At 40.9% G+C, this 23,308-nt stretch overlaps 1 protein-coding gene across 2 annotated transcripts; it reads left to right on the top strand.

The window, feature by feature from the left end:
- Positions 1-7,728: 7,728 nt before the first annotated feature.
- Positions 7,729-15,437, top strand: F3 (coagulation factor III, tissue factor). Of its 2 annotated transcripts, none has more exons than XM_040073624.1 (6): positions 7,729-7,852; positions 9,175-9,289; positions 11,337-11,521; positions 11,921-12,102; positions 12,212-12,371; positions 13,476-15,437. In XM_040073624.1, the coding sequence occupies exons 1-6, from the start codon at positions 7,732-7,734 to the stop codon at positions 13,622-13,624; spliced, it is 912 nt and encodes a 303-aa protein (XP_039929558.1). In that variant the 5' UTR covers positions 7,729-7,731; the 3' UTR covers positions 13,625-15,437. The 2 variants fall into 2 exon arrangements, with proteins under 2 accessions (XP_039929558.1, XP_039929559.1); XM_040073625.1 differs by lacking the exon at positions 7,729-7,852 and adding an exon at positions 8,116-8,200.
- The last annotated feature ends 7,871 nt before the right edge of the window (positions 15,438-23,308 follow it).

Here is a 23,308-nt window from a genome sequence, read left to right as displayed (position 1 = left end):
GCATCTAGGATTTGCACCAGAAAATGGGATCTACCTCCAACAAGATTAACTTCTGGACGTGCAGGTATGTGATTTAGCATGAGGCACACTGCACAGTATCTACATACCTGAGTGAATTTAACTATGCTTCTGCACTATTATCAGACTCAACCTTGTCTATTTACTTCTCCCTTCTTGTGTCCCTCTGCAAAAAGACAAGGGGAAAACAATTGCACCCATTAACAGGGGAAGACTACGACTGCTTTGTTTTTTGAACATTAGCATTATTGGTTTCCTGTGAAGCTAGTAAAGGAGACATACAAGTCTAGCAGTTCTATTTGTGTCTTGTAAATCATGTTCGGCTAAAAAGAAAAGAAGAAAAAAGAATGAATGAGAAGCATAGCAAGGAGGAGCCTGCAGTAAAAGCAGAAAATAGAAGATTGCTGAGAAGATCAGGAAATTAATATAAAGCAAATTCTCCAACTGATCCCCCCCCCCCCCCCCCACCCCGGACCTAAATTAACTCTTCAAGTTTATTGAAAATTTGTGGGGAAAAGCATGAACCTAGAAGGCAGGACAGTGTTTGTAGGAAAGAATGGGTAGAGAACTGATAAGAATTTTCATTTTTCTTATGTCTTATGCTAGTTTATCTTATTTTAAAGATATATAGTTCTGATTTTTACCTAAATGCAAGTTAGCTTTGAGTTTATAAAACCACTTCAAGTGCTAAAGTATGCAGCATTTGGAAAAGCAATAATACTTCAGAGTTTGCACTAACCTGGGTACCTGTCACCAGCAGACATACTCCTTACTACTGCCCCACCAAAGCACTGAGGAGCCTAAGTTTGTAACTGGAATCTTACAGGAGGATGGCTTTGACTTTTTAGATGTTTTAGATTGCCAAGGAGTATTTACTCTTCATTTGAAAGGCATTTTTCCCTCTATTCTAACAACTGTTATACCAATCAGTTACCAACCACACCATTTGGAACCAAATCCGAAGGAACCAAATTAGGAGGTGGGAGGAAGAGATACAGTCCAAGATGTTCCTGTGAGTATCAGCAGGAGTCAGTGTGGTTTAGATAATGGAGACAGGTACCAGGAAACAAAGACTGGTCTGGTGTTATTTTAAAGTTAAATATCATGGGGAATGAACAAGATAACTGGACTAAAAAAAAAAATCAGTTTTTCAAACTTAAAATCCTAGACTATCTAGCTGTTAATAAAATAAGCTGGAAGTACACATTCTGATAATAACTGATCGGTGTTATTAATTTGTAGTTTTTCTTCATTCTAAGGAAAACACTCAATATAAGAATGTATTTCCTCTATGTACTTCACATTCTTTTCAATTACACTCACAAAGCTCTAAGCACTGCTAATCAAACAGCTGCACATTCAAAGGGAGCAGTTTGGAATGCCAGCATTCAAGCTTTACAAGAGATCCTAACTTGACTCCTAACACATCAAAATACAGAATATAATGACACAGTTGTTTTAAAATCCTTGAGACTTTCAGGGTTCAACATTCAGCCCTTTGCTACAAACAACACAGCTTTTCTAGCTAAATGCTGCTTACTGGATGTTTCTCCTCAGTCCTTCTTTACTAACTCCTCAATCAATTCATGCAGTCACTAGAAGTGCACTCTGTGCCCCTGATATGGTTAAAAAATGTATTTGTGTGCTGGCCTACGGGAGCATTGCTCCACACACAGGAATGCAATGCCTTAGTTAGCACCAGCTTATGCTGTAGCCATCTTGCCCTTAAACTGGCTGAGTAAAAATTGTTCTTGCACTCAAAGACAGCGAATGAGTATGTCTGTAAAAAAAGTGTGGAGATACTTGAGAAAACTCCTTCAGATCTTGTCCTTAAATCAGATCTAATATGTTTCTTTCCCTTTATAGGGACAGATAGGAAACTGGACAGATAGGAAACTGATTAGCAGCACTAATATCCCTCCCTTTGCACATATTTTTTTGCCAGGGCTAAAACCTTAAGTTGTTTATACTGACTTCTACAATTTGAGTTGACAAGTAGCCCAAAGCGGCAGAAAACATCTGGCAAGTGAAATGATCTCTGCCAGTATTTTGTCAACACTAACTGGCATCAAAGGACAGTAAGAATCAAATGCCTCTTTATCTCACAGTAAAATACTTCACATTTTACAGTGAAGTAAAATTCACTCTTTCTTGTCACAATGATGAACTCAGCTAAAATTGTGCTGCATTAGCCTTTTATGTATTTTAATATTTTCTTTGTTCCTTGAAAATAAAATTTCAAGTCTGACACTGGGGACACAAGTATACTAGTTTCAGTAGATATTATGTCTTGTCTGCATTGTTGTATCATTTTTTAAAAATGTCATTTTACAGTGATACTTAATTATTCAGTAAGCTGTGAGCAGTTATGTCAAGTTAAAGAGATAATTCTTGCAGCATTTGAATAGTATTCTATTGGCATAGCAGGCCAACTATGTCTTATTATCAAATCCAGAATTTTTCTCCAATAGTTAATCTGATCCATTTTACAATTATCCTCAATCTACTGACTCCCGCCTCAGCAAAAAGGGCAGCATCAACAAAGTAATGTAATGTCAAAGAACAGAGATGCAGGATATTAAAGAAACTCAAATTAATTTTGCTGGTTAGTACAGAATGGGGGTTTTGTTGTATCAAATTTCTCCAAAAGAGAAAGCCATTTTACATGAAGATTAAACATTACAATAGCAAAGTCAAGCGGAGTGCTGTTTACCTTTTCCTCTCTCACAGTTCCTAAGAATAAGTTTAATGACAGCCCAGGGATCACATTTGTTTACTTTACCCGTGTAATTGCCTAACCTTCAAGGCGTGCTCATACCAAATATTTTTAAAGAACACTGGATTTGACCAGCACTACCTTCACTGAGATGTTATATATGCCACATCTAATAACTCCATATTTTTTAACAATCTATGAGAAAGGGGAATAAGTTTTACTAACAGTTATAAATAACTGTCTAGAAAAATGGAATTATTTCAGTCCTGAAATTTAAAGAGTCAGGAGCTGAGACTGGATTCGATATGAAAAAAAGAGAAGGCTACTCTTAATGTACTTGCCTCTTTTTAGATAGGCTTTATTTATTTTTATTTAATATTGATGTTGCTTTTGGGGTGTTTTTCAGTTTGGATTCTTCCTCACAAACTCAGGCATGAGAAGAAAACCTAAATAAATAGGTTTTGGTAGTTGCACTTGTGTCTAAAAACACTTGGGAAAAATAAATCTTATGAGGGAGATGGATAGGAACTACAAGATTAATTTATGTCATTAAGATATGATAGGGTAAGCTAAATACCCCAAGAGGACACTTCACAGTTGGGACGGAACACCTGGAATAAAGGGAGAACAGACTGCATCACGGTGTCAAACAACAGATTCAATCTTGTAACACTTTGGTTTGGCTAAACTAAACCCTCTGGGCACAGAAGGAATCGACACAATTTAGCGTCTCTATCTCCATAGTTTCTGTTGTGCTCCAGTGACATTTATTACGAGTTTTGTAATTGCTTGTCCTCCAGCAGGAGAGTGTCACTAGTAAACAAACCCAGCTGTTCGCAGCACTAGAGCAGCACCCTGGCACTCCTCACAGCACAGCTGTGCTATTGCTGTAGCCACTCGCTTTCCAAAGTCTTCCATGCACCAAATCAACCTAAGCATGGTTTAAATTTTCATTTACATGATCTTATTTACCCCAAGGCATCGCTGAAGATCACAGAAATAAAATGCACACAAATATGTTGACCAAATTCTTTTTCATGAAATGGTGCTGCAAAACAAGATTTTGAAAAGCTTAATAAATGCATCACACATCATTCTGAGAGTGGAACTTGGAGGTAACACCAAAGCAATGTTGAAACGAATTTTCAGAGTGGAAAAGGCTCAAAGCTTTCCTCCCTGGGATGTCTGTCCTGCCTCCCAAGCAGGCATCATTTCCACACACAATCCCAGAGCCCATCCAGACCCAAAAACTCCCACAAGATTTGTTCCTAAAATGAGACAAGAGCTACTGTCTCTTTTTAAGGTATCAACATGATAAGTGAGGAGAAGTGTGCATGACCAATGTGGTAACAATGCAGATTTTGAAAACAGAATATCAGAAAAACACAAATATTTGCTTCAGGATTTCACTATCAACACTAATACTGTTGATAGTAGAAATCAAACATATTGTACCTGTGATTCCCTTGTAAGAAATCTCTTTTCCTCATTTCAAATTTTCTAGCAATTTTGTTTATTCATTTCTTTTTTTCAACCAGTGAAAGGAAGATCCATTAATGTTAGAACTGGATTTAAATTTTTAACTAGTTCTGACCCAGTGAAACTTTATTATTTTCTGTTAAGCTACCTGTGATTTTGTAAAATCACAAGGTAGCTTTAGAATCACAGAATAATTTATAATAGTTGAGACAATAAGAAAATCAGGGATTCACAAGGAATTCACAATACTGGGACTTTGTATGGAGTTTTCAGGGAAAAACACAGCTACTTTTAGGTATAAAAGTTGATTCTTCACTCCATGACACCAGTTGAATGACTTTGCTCACCACAGGGAGACTATACTAATTAAGTTTCCATATGTCAAAAAGGGAATTTAGTAACTAATTTATAACTAATTATATAAGTCCTCTTAATTACAAATACTGTTTCTCAATGGCATTTGTGAATCTGTGTATGCATTTATAACACAGTATTTGATAAAGCAGCTCTGCAAGAGAAATGTTAAAATATTTATGGAAGAAGGTACTAAGTCACAGTTGTTACCTAAACTCCTGGGGTTTCTAATGAATTGTATAATTACATTATTTACCCAATCATACAGGTCACTAAGACAAATTAAATGAAGATTTAAACCCAAGGTAAATATCAGGAGAAATTTCATTGTAGAAAAAGTTCTCAGTGATTTCAAATCCTGGTCACATAAGTAAATTTTACACTATTGTGTATGATGATATTGCTGACTTTTATGTCAGCACAGAGTGATGAATGTTCTATAGCACTACAAAATTTCAAAACATTAATAACTATTACAAAATTCTACTTACAGTCTTGCAAAACCATCAGCGTAAAGAAACCACTTTGTCACTGATGTTACCTGAGGCATTCCACTTCAACAATTATATATGACAGTACAGAAAACACGATGTGGCAATTGCTTTGCTAAGCAAAGAATTATTTGTAGCTCTGTCTAAGCAAACCAGTTTAGAGACTTGGCAGGTCATACAGGAAAAATAAAGACAGGCATCTCTTTAAGAAAAAATGGAGTTTTACAGATTTAATTTTACTTTTCCCTTCACTTTTCCCATAATGAATTGGTTCCATAGCATACATACCAAGGAAGGAAAATCTGTAGAACCTGCTTGCATTCTGGCAAACCTTCCAAATGGGGAACTACCATGATTCCACCCAGTTCACCAGACTGAAGATGTCACAGAGAGAAAGAGGTCATCTGAATTAAATTGTGCAGCCAGGCTTGCACTCTTGTATGTCTCCCATATATTCTAAAAAATCACAGCGAGATCCTGGTCTCCATCAAGAGAAATGTTCCATTTATTTCAACACTGAAAAAAATTCATTTGGCTTGCTTTAAATGCCTATACTAGGAAAATATGTACTTCAAGAATGAATTTTTTTCTCAGCTGATTTGTAAAATGAGCATACGATGAATGGGTTAGAGACATGTACAGAGACGATGCTCACATTTTGGCATTCCACTCTAGGAGCCAAATACTAATTTTCTAGACCAATTGCCAGAGTTCTACGTCAGCAGAAGGCTCGCCTGCATGTAGAAACATATGTTTGAAATAAGGCACAATATTTCTGTGTTAAATGAGCTGTTGAAATACCATAAAGTGGGCAGGAAATGTGACCAGAATGTCACAGTTAAGTCACTGGCTGTTGAGCAGACCTCAGAGGCATCAGCCTGTGTCAGGCTGCTCGAGATTCCCCTCCTCTCCCACGCTGGTTGGTGCCTGGAGCCAGGCAGTGCTGAGCAGTTCTCATTCTGTGGTCAAATCTGCTCTTGGCCAAAGAAGAGAAAGAAGAGCAGAGGTGACAGCAGCAGCTCCTCACCTCAGTGCTTCTTCCTTTCCCCTCACGCCCTTGCCCTGCCAGCCTGATCTAGCTGCCCTTGCTCCTTTGCATTCTGTTTTTTTACCCCGTCTTTTAACTTTTCCCCTCAAATTTTCCTTCCATCAGAATGGCTGCCTAAAGTTATCCTACTTCCTCTAACCACACGGTTTCCCTCAGCTGGTTAAACAGTTTACTCTGGCAAACTGATGGCCTCCTTCTCTCACGCTGCAGCGATGAGAAGGCCATCTAAGAGCCTAGTGTTTGTGAACACTGAAATACCTTGCTGGAAACTGGAATAAGGTAGCATTGGTCCCCCTGGTTAGTCTGGACAAGGCCTGGATGGTTCCTCACCTGTCTCAAGTGTGGGAGCTCTTGACAGAAGAGATGCAAGCAAGAAGGAATGGGCAGGAGAAGGGGATCCTGAGATTACCTGAATAAAAATTGGAAACAACCGCTGATTTATCTTTTGTGACTGAACTACATAAAATTAAGTGGAATTAAAGCCTAGAGGTGATTTTAAAGTTTTGTATAACCATCTCTTTCTTTAAACATATGAGTACTGTTTCTTCTTAAAGTCCTTTGAAAATCGACTGTGATGTTTCACCATCTTGAAAAGCTAGACACACAAGATCTGTATTCTACATCAAGTCAAAAGCATGCAATATTTTTGGCTGAGGTAATGTTGGCATACAGCTACATACAGACAGTGCTGAAATTGGAGCAAAAACAAAGCAGGAAAATGAGAAGGTATATGGCTGGATTTTAATGAAGGTATGTCAGTAACTTAAAAACCAAGAGTTTAGGTGTGCCTTAGAACACACGAATTTAGATGCAAATTCTGGTTGAATGGATACTGTAGTTTGTTCCATATACATTTTGCATTATGAGAGAACAGATTGCTTGCAGACATGTGTCAATCACAAAAATTAAAGGTAATTAAATATGACACTTCCCCATTACTCTTCTTCTCTTACCTATATGTTCCACGCACATTGTACCAAGTCATCATCAAAATAAAAAGAAGAGTCAGTCTAAGCCTGTGAAGGCGTATGTCCCCCTGAACCTGAACACAGGCTTCACCGCATGATCTCTTTCTCACCTTCCTGCGGCAGAGCGCTGAGCTCCTGCGAGCACAGCTCCCTCTAGAGCTTGAGTATTACACAGAGCCACAACCCCCGCCTGGGGAAGGGCCTGAGGGGCCACCGCCACCGCCACCGCCACCGCCACGCACAGCCCGGCAGCCTGGCGCAAAGGCTGAGGCTCGGAAAACCTTCTGTCAGAAAGAGATTCCCCGTTCCTCTGAAAATGGCATACCTTCCCAGTGACCTTGTAGGAAAAGCGTTAACAGCCCATGGTTTATAGGAGAGGTGATGTACTAAGCTCTGAACTTCAGAAACTTACTTTCTGTCTAGTGTGACCGATGAGCCTTGGCAGGGTTCACTACGCACGATGTGAGGGGATCGAGGATGTGATCTAGTTGTGTCCAATGTTCTGTGTGCTGAGGCAAGGACTGCCATATTTAGCCTCCAGAATGTACGGAACCAAAGTTAATTAACCCAACATCGCTTCTGCATGACCAGCTGCCCCACAGAGCAACCACTTCCGAGCTGAGGTGTCCCTCCACAGCCCGCTAAACGTTTGCAGCGATGAAATTGGCTATCCAGTGGCGTCCAGTTCCACCAGTATTCCAAGAGGAGAAGGGAGGGGTGGTACAAGCGATTGATGACACCGAACAGGCGGGGAGACACGGACCGCAGACATGTCCAGGTGTGCCCTCACGTCCAGCTCGGCCTGCGCCGGGGGACGCGGTCGGGGGGCTGGAGCCCGCGGTACGCGCCAGTCCCTCAGCGCCCCTCCCCTCCTTTTCCTCGAAGATCCCCTGCCGTGTTTGCTCAACCCGGCGGGGCCCGAGCGCTTCCGCCGCGCTCCGTCCCCTCGCCCCCGCTGGGCGGCCCCGGGGCGAGGCCTTCGTCCCGCCTCTGCTCTGCCCCGCTCCATATATGCCGGCGGCGGCCGCCCGCCGCAGCTCCGTCGCCGCGCCCAGGATGCTGCGCGCCGCCGCCCCGCGACAGGCGCTGCTGCTCAGCGCGCTGCTGTGGCGCCTGGCCGCCGCCGGTGAGTGACGGCCCGCGGGACGGGCGGACGGGGCGGGATGGCGCGGATGGGCGCCGGGATCGGTCCCTCGGAGGCGCAGGACGGGGTGTCCCCGAGGGATCCCGAGGAGAGCCGCCCCGCGATGGCGGGAGGGGGACGGCGACGCTGGCCCTCGGGCCGCGGAGGGTCGCGGCTGCCGGCCGACCCCGCTTCACCAGCGCTCCGCACCGCCGAGGGCTGGTCGCTACCGCGGGTTCCTCGCTGGCCGCGGCCGTGCTGGGGAGCGGGGGCGGCCTCGGGGGCCGGCAGTTGCAGTGAAGTCGCAAGATTTCCTCCCCTTGTTGCTGGCTCCGAGCTTGTCGAAGAGGTAGAGGAGGTAAACGGTGAGGAGTTTCCAGAGGTTATAGGGTTGTCAGGGGTTTTCCCATCCGGCTTCGTCCCAGGCATTTCCCCGAAGCAGCTGTGGCTGGCTTCCCATCTGCCTGAAGGTGACACGATCTCATCCTGGGGTGACCCCTCTCAGATATTGTAGGTGTGTAGGGTAACCACTGATTTTTTAAAAGACTTTATCTTTCCGAAATATGTAAATGGCAATCCAGGAGCTGACGCTTTCTGCAGAAGATGCAGCTAGGAATGATTTTGAACCAAGCCTCATTTGTTCAGTGCTTGAACATTTTAGTGCACGTTGAAGCTTTTGTATCTTCCACAGAGGTCTTGGATCAAAAAGGAAGCATTAAACCGAACTCCAGATTAACTCACCAATTTCAGAATTACAAGACAGAAAATAATTTTCTTCTCATTTTTCACTTCTGCCTGGACATGTTCCTTTAGTAAGACGAGCAGTCCTTTCCTAAGGGCAGGACTGAGCCTTTTTCCCCAAGAAAGCATTTCCAAGTTGCAATTACTGGCAACTGCTTCATTTAACTAAACAATGACTGCAGAGAAACAGGAATTGTATATAATATGACCGATGGCACTCTTTTCTGTATTTAAAGGCTCTGAAGAATTACCAACAGCAGTCAATATAACTTGGTCTTCAATCAATTTTAAAACTATACTACAGTGGCAACCAAAACCATCAGGCTATTTCTATACTGTAGAAATACACGGGTAAGTAGATATCATATCGTGATATGTTCATTAATGGCAGTTGAAGAATATTAAAAGAGTGTGTGTCTGAATATTCCTGAAAGTGAATGTAACAGGAAAAGTGCCCAAATGCTAGGATTTAGGAAACTTGCCAACCCAAGCGTTAATATGTCCAACAAAAAAAAATATCAGATTTAGACTTCTGGTTTTGCCCACTTCAGAAATGGAGAGATGAGCTTTAGATCAGTATTTCAGCTCTGGGGTTTGGCGCTGCTCAAGAGACCCAGCCAGGATACTTCGAAGGAGTTGGTACTCATTCTGACATACCACGTATTAGACCGAACTTCACCTTTTTATGTCTTTCAAGGTGTCTGGACTTGTGTCTTCGGCCTTGGGAGGCATCTAATAAATGACTCTGCAATTTATTCTAATTGGTGAATCATAGTAATTAATAATTTTGTCTTACTGGGTAATACTAAAAACTACCTTTGTTCGTCAGCCTCTCTCAAGACTTCCTCTGATACCATGTTTTATGTAAGCTGTAAAATATTGTGGACATAAAACATCTCCAGCTTATGTGAAGTGCCTAATGCCTCTTTCAGAAGTGCACAAAACTTTCCATGAAGCTCAGTAATAAATCTGTGCTGGTTTTAGCTCCCATTTTAATACATAGAGCATTATTAAACATGCCCTAAAGGGAAAACTCATCATCAAACTTCTTACATGTTAATGAAAAAGTGGTACTGTAGTCCCTACCGTCTTTAAAAGTGGCATAAAAATGAGTGTTCTCTCATGACTAACTGGTGAAATCCCAGTGTAATGGCTTAATGTGCTTTTTCCTTCTTTAAGAGAGTCATCAGATTAATTGACTTAAAAGCACATGTTTAGCAGAATAAGTTTTATTAAATTTTTAGATCTGGCGTTTCTTCTAGACATTTTGCTTGCAAAAAATTGAAATCTGTTTGCCCAAGATTCAGTATAGAATCAGGTGTAGTTCTGCAGCAGAGGCACCTCTTTTGACTGAAGTTGCTGTTCTGGAGGAAGTGAGATTAAATGTTTGCTTTCTTGTGTATGTATATTTACATTTGTTTCATCACAAAGATCAAACCTCTGTCCCTTTTCAGTGCATCTCTTGTGGCACTGTCCCCAACTGATCTGTGACAAAAGAAATCTGAGAAGGGAGTTCAGGTGACTCTAAAAAATGAAACTTGATTTACTTTGAGGAAAATCTATTTGTTAATATTCAAAGTCAGCACTCGCTCTTCCAGCTGAGATTGCACAATTTTTGTTCTCCTTAATTCACCGGCAAAAAGAGGGAAAAGAATTGAAGGAGTAATATCTAATCTGTTTGGGGTTTTTTTTTTTCCTTCTTGTGACAAAGTAAAATGAGAAATTAACACTTTTTTCATAGTCTCATTGCTATTTTGCAAAAAAATGGACCTGCTTTCTATCATTTAAAAATCAAGAAAAGTGCATCATGAGTCACGTTTTTTGTCAGTGTTTTTAAATCGTAGTTCTGCAGTGAAATTTGCTACTACTCTCTGGTTCTTAGTGGCATTTGCGTAGATGCAAGACCAAATTACACCTACATGGAGACATTGTCACATTAAACAATGTCAGTAGAGCTTCCTATAACAACTGATGTTTCTTAAGGCAACAGTTTTCAAACACATCAAGGACAACACCTTGAAGTGATTTATGCATCTTATATATTTTAAAATACATTCTGCAACCACAGAAAAATGCAAAATGAGAACTAGTTGTGGTTTCTATTCAATTCATGTAAAAGGTTGAATTTTTAGTTCATATATGTGTCCTATAGCATATTTCTGTTATTAGTGTTGATCATGCTTGATTTACTTGATTCTGCTTTGAATTGTGAAATACAGCTGTACAGGATAGTGGCTTTTGAGGTTTTTTCTTCTCCTTTTAGCCTCATACCTGCAAGACTGTTCTGGACGAGGGAAATCTATACAGTTTGAGGGGGAAGATGTTTGTCATCATATCTAAATATAATATATATATGTCTGGTTCAAAAGTGTTGACACTTCTCTCTTGCTCTTTTCAGACGGGCATCTGATGTAAAGAGAAAATGCATACTGACATCAGAAACAGAGTGTGATGTCACTGATGTGCTCAGGAATGTAAAGGAGACCTATACCGCACACATACTGTCTGTAAGACCTGCGGAGATGGATAACTTTGAAGAGCCACCTTTTGCAGTCTCTGAAAAATTTACACCTTATAGTCAGAGTAAGTAGGATTGCCAATTAAATCTCACTATAAATTTCCTTTTAAGATTACTTCTGTTGATTTAAACAAGGTTTAAATTGAGCTTAAAGGTTTTTTTTCTATAGATTCTTCCAGTAACCCTGCTGGTATCAGAGAAGAAAATATTCAGGCATAAAGCTTTCCCTGTTGTAAGGGGAGGGTGTAAGATTTTAGTTACCATTTGTTTCTGAGTGCAGAGAGTAGACCATTTAGTTAATATTATGTACTAGGTGAAGGTACTTGTTTACAATCTAGACCTTCACTGGCTTTGTAAACATGTAATAGATTTGAGGAGGGAGGGTAATGGAGGGAAGAAGGAAAAAGAGCACATCAAATATAGAAGATTATATCAGTTTTTTAATTCTAAAAATCTTTGTTTAGCTGTTATTGGAAAACCAGAGATAAAGGATTATTCACAAAAAGGCTCCAAACTGAATGTCGTGTTCAAAGATCCGCTTACACCATATATATTTCCTAATGGAAGCTTTCAAAGTATTCAAGATATTTTCCAGCATGACCTGGAATACAAACTCTATTACTGGAAAGATCAAAGTTCTGGAAAGGTAAGGTCTAACTCTAGTTTTTATTCTGTAATAATTATATTCTGTATAGTTACACAATTTCTGTGCTACCTTAAGAGCTGACACTTGAAATATTTTTTTTCCTTTACAGAAAGATGCAACAACAAAAAGCCATAATTTTGAACTAAGTGTTGAGAGCGGAAGAAACTATTGTTTCTATGTCCAGGGAATCATTCCCTCCCGCAGAGAAAACCGTAATGGCCAGGAAAGCATGGTGCTCTGCACCAGTGTAGGAAGGACTATCTTAGATGGTGAGTATCAGGTGATGTTTGTCACTCAGTCTTTAATATTCTAACAAAACCCCCGTATCTTTAAATTGTGATGCCTGCTATGAAATAAACTATTTACAGTGTAATTTATAATACAAAATTGGAACTTGGAAACTCATAGGAAGAACTCAATTTAAGGAAGAGTCCACCATCTTTAGTTAGCTGGAGCTGGTTTTAGGGTTTTGCCCAACTGTTTTAGTTAAATTGTCTGAGTTGATGACTGGTGCCTGAGGTTCCAGATCTCATCACTAGCCTACAGCTTCATTTTTCTTTCCAATTGTTTCCCTCAGATCCTTCCAATAGCAGGTGCCATAGTAAGTGCTTGAAGGATTAGCTCTACAACACAGAAGTGCTGGAAACCTGCACATCCATTTACTTGTAGTATGAACTGACCTTTAGTTATGCGAAAAGCAGATGATGAGAATAAGACTTTCTTTCCTATTCCAAGGTCAGAGGTTGGCAGATTGACTTCTTTACTGTTAAATAAGTTAGCAAGTGTAGGTGAATCAGCCAGCCATTTCAGACTAGCACTTGGATAACACTTTCTGCAATATAAAGTCATCAATATTACTTAAATAATATCACATTGCTGTACTGTATCTTTCTTCTCCCCGGGGAAGAATATTTGCACTCTAGAAAAGCTCTTCTAAAATGGCAAATGAACTCAAATTAGCTTTCTTATCCAGAAAATTTACCACAAAAGTGATAAATTGCAATTTCATTACTATTTAAATAGAAAAATCTTCTCTTGGTAATTTCTAGCTTATCTAGATTTTCACTTGGACAGAAATAATGTACAGGCAGAGGGAATGGTTTGACTTATTCTTACGGTGTTAGCATGGTGCTTTAGTGCACTAACTAAACTAGATTAAAACTTAGACTGAACCAGGTGAAATAGAGCTTTACTTCAGTTCAACAAATTCATGTTAAAATGTACTGTATTCTGTTCACACTGAAGTGGTGACTTCTGTGAGACTGTGAAATACAGAAAGCATTTTTTCATTCACTGGAATGAGTGCTAAGATTTTGTAGCACTGTGGCATTGTAGGTTCTGGTAACTGAATCTTGGATTTTTTCCCCCTACAGAATATGGAACAGAAGTCTTTATCATCCTAGCAGTGATAGCAATTGCAGTCATCACTCTTGCCATTGTCCTTCCAGTGGTTCTGTGTAAACGCAAGAAAGCAAAGAAAGCAAGAGCTGTGAGAGAAAAGGAGCTGCTTAATGGCGTCTAAGGAAAAAGTACTGCAGACACTAGAGGCAGTACCGAAGCAGAAAAATACCCCAAGAACAAGAAAAAGCTAAACTTGGGAATTGAGTGAAGCCTTTTAGGCTCCCTGAAACAGGAATTCTGAAGCCTGAACTTTGTGTGGATTAAAAAATCCACTAGACAGTACAGATGAAAAATCCAGCTGTCAGGAAGCCCTGTGTCATCAGTGGCCAGAGGCTGGAAGAGCATTCTGGTGATCTGTTACAATCATAGAATTATAGAATGTGCTGAGTTGGAAGGGACCCTCAGGATCATCGAGTCCAAGTCCTGGCCCAGCACAGCAGCATCCCCACGAGTCACAGCCTGTGCCTGACAGCATTGTCCAAATGCTTCTTGACCTCTGTCAGGCTGGTGCTGTGACCACTGCCCTGGGGAGCTGTTCCAGTGCCCAAACACCCTCTGGGTGAAAACCTTTTCCTGATATCCAGCCAAAACCTTCCCTGACTCAGCTTCATGCTGATTTTGAGTCCTGTCACTGGTCATGAGAGTGAAGAGATTGGCACCTGCCTCGCTGCTTCCTTTGGTGAGGTTGTTGAAGGCCGCAGTGTCTCCCCCCAGTCTCCTCCAGGCTGAACAGACCAAGTGACCTCAGCCATTCCTCATACAGCTTCCCTTGCAGACCCTTCAGCACCCTTGTTACCCTCCTTGGACCCTCTCAACAGCTCAGAGCCAGTTTATGCGGTGGTGCCCAAAGCTGCCCCCAGCACTGGAGGTGAGGCCGCCCCGGGGCAGAGCAGAGCGGGACAATCCCCTCCCTCGCCCGCCCGGCGTTGCTGTCCCCGATGCCCCCCGGGACAGGGTTGGCCCTCCTGGCTGCCGGGGCTGGCTCACGTTCAACTTTCCCTTGACCAGGACCCCAGGTCCCTTTCCGTGGCACTCTCATTCCCCAGTGTGTCTGTATAGCCAGGGTTGGCCCATCCCAGGTGCCAGACCCTGCACTTTTCCCTTGCAGAACTTCCTAGGGTTGGTGATTGCCTGTCTCTAAATTGTCGAGGTCTCTTTGCAGAGAGATTGCTCCCAGACTGGTCCCAAGCCCCTTCTATTGTCCTGTCAAACAGGATTCTGAACTAGAGGTACTTTTAATACTTGATCAGTATGGCCTTATTGAGCCAGAAGATTTACGGTACTTGTGAGGGGAAAAAACACTACTTTTGAAAAATAGCTGTCCTTTACCTAACTAAAAGGAACATTTTTCTGTTTCTATGAAACAAACCCTGTATTTATCTGCCTTTTAACAATATTAACTGGTGAAATGATCTGTTAGTTCAGATGTGACAAAATTGTTACTATTATTTCTGCACTTGGATGAAATTAACTTGGTCTGTTTATCTTTGGCTGTAGACAAAGGTAAACGAACTGAAACTATTCCACTGGCAACTTACAAGAAACACTATTGAAGCAGGTACTTGCTATTTATCTGGAAAGTATATCCAATTACACTACACATAGAGTTATACAGACAGGAGCGTCTGATAGTCCCAAGTAAGTGTTAGAACAAATACTTTGCAGGCTTTGAGTCAGTAGTAACTCACTTCAGCAAGCACTGAATAGGTAGCAGTATTTACTGCATTTTGAACATCATTTTTAATTAAACAGTTGATGAATGGCTTCTGTGGTATATATTCAAATCATCGTGGTGATGGGATTTGGAGATAGCTGTTGCTTTGACTTTTAGTATTTATTTTATAAATGAAAATCTAATTTTTATACTGGTGTTATCTGTATTTATGATAGTAATTTATACTTTTATAGTGAAATAAAGGTGACTGGAAACAAAAGTCTTTCTTTTCCTTTTCAAAACAATGTACAGTATTCATTCCAGAACTAAATTAAATATACATTTAAGAAACTTGTTTTAGGACAGCAGTGTAGGCAAGCTGCCACAGTCTCAGAAGTATGTAAAGCAGAACACCATGGCACCTTCCAGGATCAAACTAGGAGAAGCCACAGTTCACAAACTGGAGGTTTTGAAGTGTCCTGAGTCACATTTCTGCTGCCCACTTATATGAGCAATTAGTCAGGGTTTGCATTCACAGCTTCTCCTTCCATTCCCACAGTGCTGCCTGTGCTTGTGGTACTGCTGTTAGTTCAAGGCATTATGGGGCCTGGCCCAGAGATGAGAACTCCTAATGATGATGGTCAGCATACACAAAACACAAAAACTAAAGAGAAGAGAAAAAAAATCGTCTTGTAGTTGGAACTTATTGGCTATGGATCTCAACACCTTATATACGCCTTAAAAGAAGATACCCATTTGTATTAATGAGAAGGAATACCTTACAAAATTAAAATCCCAATCTAACAATTTGTACAGAATTGTATTTTGTATTTTCCATCCCTGCTGTGCTATAGCTACCATCTCTGTATGGGTTAAGACTCCTGGGAATGTGTGAGTATGGTTTATAGGGGGTTTTCTTGGATCTTTAATTCCTCTTTTTACAGAGGGAAGGAAAACACCAGAATTCCACCCCCCCAACCCCCTGTTTACTTCATGTTGAGCAATAAATGCTTAATGAATTTTCTGCTGATGCATAAGCCTTGTATGGAGAAGGAATCTTACAACAGCAATGAGAGCTCGTGGGAGTCAATTTAAAAACATTCCAAAGCTGTCATCATTACTTCCCTTCCCCAAGGCACTCTGCTTCCTCAGCTTCATTCAGTGCCAGACTCACAAGAGGGAAGAGCTAATAGGAAAAGGAAAGCCCGTAATTACAGCACAGCACTCATTAAATTAGACCGTGCAGTTGCTTGTCATAAACTACACAGAATGATGCAATAAATCATACTTAATTACTCAGAGATTCTTGGTTTGTTCTGAATATGGGGAAAGGGAAGGAGAGAAGAGACACCCACAGATATGCAAACAAGTGACTTAAATGGCAAAAGAGAGACCCCTGACTAGATGAGTTCTGGAAGCCTGAAGCATTTCTGTTTCCTAGCTGCAGTATGTTATCATCCAACAATGCTGAGTAACCAGAGTCATGGGGCTCACAGAACTTATTTTGAAGAGGGTTTTTTTTCTGTTTATGGAGACAGTTGAGAAAGGGCCTTTTAAATTGAAAACTTCTGTAAGTTCTATCCCTTGGGCTGATCCCACACAAAATGTTTTATGTAGAGACTTTCTCAGAGTATTGGGTCGGGCAGAAGCTGTTATACCAATAAAGGTGTTGTCCCTAGGAAGAAAGATGAGGCCCAACATGTGGCCACTTCAGCACTGTATGGATTTAAGATGTAGCCAGACACACAGGGAATGGATATGAGAAAGGGAAGGCTTTTCCTATGCACCTAAGTTTCCTGGCTCCTCTTCTAAGCAGGTTTCTGTAAGCAAGACATTCCTACTGATGCTCTCTATTCCCCTGTTCCACTTTGCTCCCTGTCATCTCGAAAAGGTATCCAACTATTTCAAGAAGACAAATACATTTGCATAGTTTCCTCATACAGTGTTTGTCCTCTCCTTGTACAAGTGAATGTGTAACACTGCACCCTGTAACAAGCCTGCTTTAAAACCTCTTCTTCACATCAGTGAATAAATGCTGATACTGTTCTGCTACTTTTCTGTCAGCTCTAGCAGCAATACAGACAATAAAATTACTGCCATTACTTAAAATGAACAACTGTAGAGAACTTCATAAGTGTATGATGGATATGGCAGCAAACAGCTTAGCTATTTCTAGCAGACTCAGCTTTCCAGTACGAGAAGGCTGCTGCTGAGAGGCATGTAATGATAAGAACGTGTTTATGAGCTTAACTGGGATCACTAGCTATGTGGCAACTCAGGACAAAGAGTTTCTGCCTGAAGTGAGAATAAACAGCTGTGATAGATTACCCTCTTGGTTCAGTTTTGTAAAGCTGATTATTTTTCAGGTTACTAGCGACTGCTAGTTTCCAAAGCTTGTAACACACATTATCAGACCCAAGAGTCAATTCAATAATCTTCTAATTACACAGAATTTACTCACATACAACTAACCATGCTTTCTATAGTCTATGTTTGGCCTGGTGTTCATGTTTGAGATTGACAGGAAAAGAACAACCTGCTAGACAGGACAGAACCAGGAACTGGTCAGCTGAAAATCTTTCCACAGCCCTCAGGTGTGGTGTTACTCACCGTGGCATATGCTCCCTCACGGACTCCCAGTCAGTCCCTCACAAAGACAAACCGCCACAGAGAGCTGCCCCTCTCTTATTTGATGGTGTCTCCTCCAGTGCTCTACTGCAGAACTTCTAGCAAAGCTCAGGGCATAAAGATGTGCTGTAGATCTCTTCCTTACAACATATAATGAGAAACCTTCCCAGCAGTGAGATCCTTCTGCTCCCTCTGGCACAGGCTCTCATTTGACCCACAGAGCCTCTTGCAGCATCCCCCCAAAGGGCCCAGAAAGAACATCTTTCCCTGAAACTCCTCAGCCTCGAACTGTAGTTGAATTAGTCAAGTTCATAGCAAGATTTCCCTCGGGGGTGGTTTCTTAAAGTAAAACCTCCAGTACCTGATTAGAAACATGCAGTCTCACTGACTGTCTCCAGGGTTTCACAGCCAAGCCCTGTCTCAGATGTCCAGTTGCAGAATTTGTGCCTGTTTCTCATCTTGTCAAAATCTGCACGCTATTAGTGACATATTTCAGTGACCGGCTCCTGTAAGAAGCTTGAAATGCTTCTGCTCCTGACCTCTCCTGGCTCCTTTGTTGATGTTTTAGTTCCTCTCCTCCATCCCCTACTCATTCCCATTAGCTATTCTCCATGAGAGATGAACCCACTGCCTTATTTCTTCAGACAGGATCTAATTTTAATCAAAATACAGAGCCTGAATAAATCCATATCCCTTAATCACAATCAAAAACATATTAATAGCATGGAAGCATTATTGTTTACCTTCTACAGCTCCCCTTGGTCACTATTATTGAGACAGTAACTTCCAGAACATTCACTAGCACTGCTCCAAGTACCTAGTTACATTTAAGTGCAATTTTTTTCGTGTCTTGTTTAAAATAGCAATGATGTTATTAACAAGAATTTACAGTCTTTACAGTTCCAGATCTCATTTATACTCCCTGATGCATTTTCCTCTACTTTTATTTTCAAATTTTCTGCCTTATTACTTCAAGAAATATTTAAGTAGCAAAGTACTGACATTGTTAAATCCAAAAAAATATTTCATTAAAAGAGATTTGATTAAAACTCACCTTCCTTTCAACAGTGAAATATTTTCCCAATGAGATCACATGGTAATTTTTAATTATTCAGTAATTACACAACTCAATTAAACAGCTAGTATACCAGAAGAGCTAGAGTGAGAGGTGAGATTTTAGAACCTACTCCAATAGGAAGCACTCATTATTCCAGGGAAAAATGAGGGTTTGTTAGTTGAGGTTTTTTAATTTTAAGGAGTGCATACTTGATCAACACAGAAAGTTTTCCCTCAGTTGACTTCATACTTTACCAGCCATTCACCCCAAATACGTGCATCACCACAGAGATAATACTCAGTCCGATTTCCCAACTTTCCACTTGAACACTCCGCATGCCAGCGCTGCAGGAGTCGCTCCGGTGGGACAGGGGACACCCCAGCCGCTCCTCCCTCCCCTGACAGGGATCTTTCGGAGCAGCCCTGCACGTCCAACTTCCACCGCAAGCCGTCTCCGCAACAGCGACTCTGCAATCTGGCTCTGGTTTCTCTGCTTCGTGTGCCTCCAAGAGGTGACACCAAGTGGTAAAAAAGGGCATAATCAGCATATTAACAATCCAAACGTTTCTAAATAACTAACACACTGAGATGCAGTTTGAATCCAGATTTCACCAAAATTTGGAGGAAAACAACTCAAGAAATTTATTAGAGCCTCTCTTTTCTAGCAATGAAAAGGAACAGAGTTTGAACAGCCCAATAAAATCTGATATTAAGGCTAGAACGGCTCTCTTCTCCTAAACACCTCCCATGTCCTATTCAGTGCTTCCCTCTGACAGCTTCTCTAGGAATCTTGGGCTGTAACATACCCTGTGCTGTCCAATATTCAAACACTGCTGGAAACAAGGCCCCAGTTAACAATCCATCAGTACTTACCCATTGTTTGCATGTTGGTGTTGAAGCCCGTACAAAACCATAGTCCCTTCTCCTGACAAATTTCTTTAGCCTCAGAAACTCAGGAATAGCTCAGAATTGGATGTTCATGCTGACTGTTAAGCTTCTCACCACACTTTCTTTCCACAGTATCCTTCAAGCAGAAAACAAAGTCCTCTAACTACCCTTTTAGCCCTTAGAGGAATGGACTAAGTACCTCACAGAAAGAACGGAAGTCTCCTAGAAGTACTGGAAAATGTCTTACTACTGCTGCACATGTCATAAATTGAGCCGTTGAAGCCCTGTGAATTATGTTGAAGCACAAGCTATGTTTGGAACTGTGATAACATGCTATCCAGTGGCAAGGGAAAGGCACGGGTAGGAATCGCTGGCAGGCAGCTGTATTTGAAACCAGGGCTATTTTGGACCGTACGTGCTTTGAGTTCTTCTGAGCCTGTCTTGAAAAAGCAACCCCAAAAACACCTTTTGAAAAAATGACTTTCCACTCCACAGCCAGTGACAGGCATAAGAAGTCAAAACAGGTCCCAGCTGAGAGGCTGCTCTGTACCTGTCTCTCAAGCAGGTCCCCACAGAACAAACTCAGAGACAAAAAGTACATGGTGCATGCAGGAACCATTACTGTCTGTCAGAGACATCCCTACTCCAGTACCTTCCATACAACCAGCAAGATGCACCCCAGGGCCTGAGGGGCAGTTTACAGAGGTAACACCTAAGCATGAAGAGAATGTGCCCATCTAACCTCAAGTAGTCTTTCTAAAACTCTCTGCATAGAACTATTATAACTATCTTCATAATTGAAAAAAAATTGTAAGGTTTATTCCTTAATCTAGTTATCATTGTTGGGCTAAGTAGATTTGACCTTGGCCCTTAATTCCCTACTATGCTCCAAAAAGTATTTGCAAATAGTTCCTGGCTTTTTAGAGAAGTCTTGTTGCAATATATAATACTGCATCCAAGTTCTAAGAAGTCTCCAGCATGCTTTGCTTTTTAACCATTATTTTTTCCCAACACGTTGACCCCTCTACAGATACTTCATCTTTCAGTGTATTACCATGTCTGTCCCATCAGTTGCTACTGACATAGCTGTGTTTAGCTGCTGCTTTTGTGCCAACACATTCCTGCAGTAAAATACTACAACTAAGTAAATAAATAAAGGTTAGCTTATTCTGGAGAGCACCTTCATACTTGTCACTAAGGATAAGGACATCAAGGGCGTATTTGGTTACCTAGAATGCCTCTTCAGTTGCACACATGGAGTGTGTCTTTCAGAGCAGCATCCACCAAACTTTTGATAATCAAGCTTTAAAAATGAGCCTTGATTTGTGCCAAACTCGTCAGTCATTTTAGTGGAGAAAAGTTGCTTAGTCACATAGGTGGAGTTCCCTATTTCTACCCAAGTAAACCAGTCTCAGCCTTTTTTTTCCTTTGTCTAGACAGAATTGACCTCATTTTTCCAGTTCTGTTCTATTTTAGTTCAGCATCATGTGCAGATGCCACTTGTTTCCCAAAATGAGGGACGGGGAGGAAATAAAGGATGTTGGTTTATGGACAAGCAGAGCAGGGAACAGGGCTGGGCACTACAACAAATGTGTTCCTTTCACCAGTAAAAGCAATTGTGTTCAAACTTTACAGTTCAGACTTGCCAAAGGTTACTAAGAGAGGTTTCTAAGCAGTGTAAGAGATTGTGATTAAGCCTGGTTTGTGAAAGATATATTCCACATAAGCGGAGTGTCCAAGTTTCCCTTCTCTCCCATTTTAAAATGCCAGGTGGATGATTATTCTTGCATTCGTGGTAGGATTACTGGCAAAATGTCTTCAGTTTCCCAAGTCAATCTCCATGGAATTTGCTTAGGCATATTATTCCTGTTTAATCCCTGAATTTACTGTATTTTCCAAATTACTCCCTTAAAACAGCTTCTGTCTGTGAAGTTCCAGGCTGCTTGTCACCTGACTGTTTTTGAATACAAGGAAAGAAAATTACGCAGAAGTTCAAAGAAGGCTTTGAAGACAACATTTTTTCTCAGGTTTTTAACATGAAAGACAAGCTGCTTTCATAATAATCTAACTTGGCTATATTTCTGTTTCAAAATGAATGACAGAATGGTTTTGGTTGAATAAAACCATTTTCATCCTCTCTTTGAGCACACGTGACAGGATGGATTTCATCAGAACATATAAACAAACATAGGAGCCTGTAATGTGCACAGCCACTCTAAACTTCCCGACATCCTAATAAAATGATGAGTGGTCTGACTGTGTCCAGACCACTGGCAAGAGCCTTGAAGCACATGTGAAGGGAAAACCAACTCACTCACCTCTTCCTGACACAGCTGCACATCCCTGATTAGTAAAACCAAGAAGCCTCTTTCCATGCTCAGGAAAAGGACTGGCACAAACCATCTGGCTACATACACCTAGTAAGGAATTAAATAGATTATACATAGAAATAACTGCTATGAACAGCAGCTTTGCAAGCAGAAATTTGAACTTGCACAACTGCTGATTTTCTTGACAGATAGAAGTTGTGGTTTATTTTCGCTATAAAACCTAGGAACCTTCTCATGCCACTATTTTTTGCAGTGCCATTTCAGATGACCATTACCATGGATGTTTCTATGGGCATGTCATGGTACCAACTACAGTTAAATTTTAATAACAGGTTTTTAACTTCTACCTTGACTTAATGTAACACCCCTTCCATAACACTGAAATTCCTATCTTTCCTCCTCTCTAACTCATTAACCTAACTGAGCAGCACTTAGATTTTTAATAGTGCATTCTTGCTTGAGACATTTTCCTTCAAAGGGAGCTCTAGCCCTTCAAGAATGCTTTGCAATACACTTGTTGCACAACTAATCTCAGTTAAGAAAAGGAAAAATCCATACATCCATACTAGTTAGCGTTAGAAAAGGCTGATCACTTAAAAACCAGTTAATTCAAGCATACCTTGGCTGCAACTTTTACACTACTGTGTTTCAAGTATCCTGATAGCTGGTGTGTCTACCACAAGAAAGGAAAACAATTAAAAATTAAAAATATAATAAAGGTGGAAAAATATTAACTTATTATCCTCAAAGTACAAAGATTAACGAGCACTCAAAAGAATTACATACTGATATTGTGTTAATCTTATTCAGGCCCTTCTAAAATCAACAAAGGAAAAGAATTGGCCAGGAGACAAAGGACAGAGAGGCCAGGATCACAGAATATTCTGAGCTGGATGGGACCCACAAGGATCAAGTCCAGCTCTTAGGTCAATGGCTCGTGCGTTATTAGCACCAGGCTAATACAGGCAAGTGAGCCAATCTCAGTGCAGACTTAAAGCAGATGAATGCATCTACAATCCCATTGCTCTAAGTACCTGTCTTCAAGAACTGAGCTCATGTACCTGGTTAAGCCTAAACTGGATGGCATCACCTGGCTGATTCCAGGCCAAACTTCAAAGAGCACTGCAGATTTTCACAGCTGAACACAAGACAACCAGCTCATTGAGCAACTCAGCATTTGGGGTGTATGCATTCACTGTATTATTACAGAATTTCTGATGACATCATTAAGAAACATGAAAAGCCTAGA

The sequence above is a fragment of the Hirundo rustica genome, chromosome 9 (genome assembly GCF_015227805.2).
Source record: "Hirundo rustica isolate bHirRus1 chromosome 9, bHirRus1.pri.v3, whole genome shotgun sequence".
In the NCBI taxonomy this organism is placed as follows: Eukaryota; Metazoa; Chordata; class Aves; order Passeriformes; family Hirundinidae; genus Hirundo; species Hirundo rustica.
This window is presented reverse-complemented; position numbering and strand designations above follow the sequence as displayed.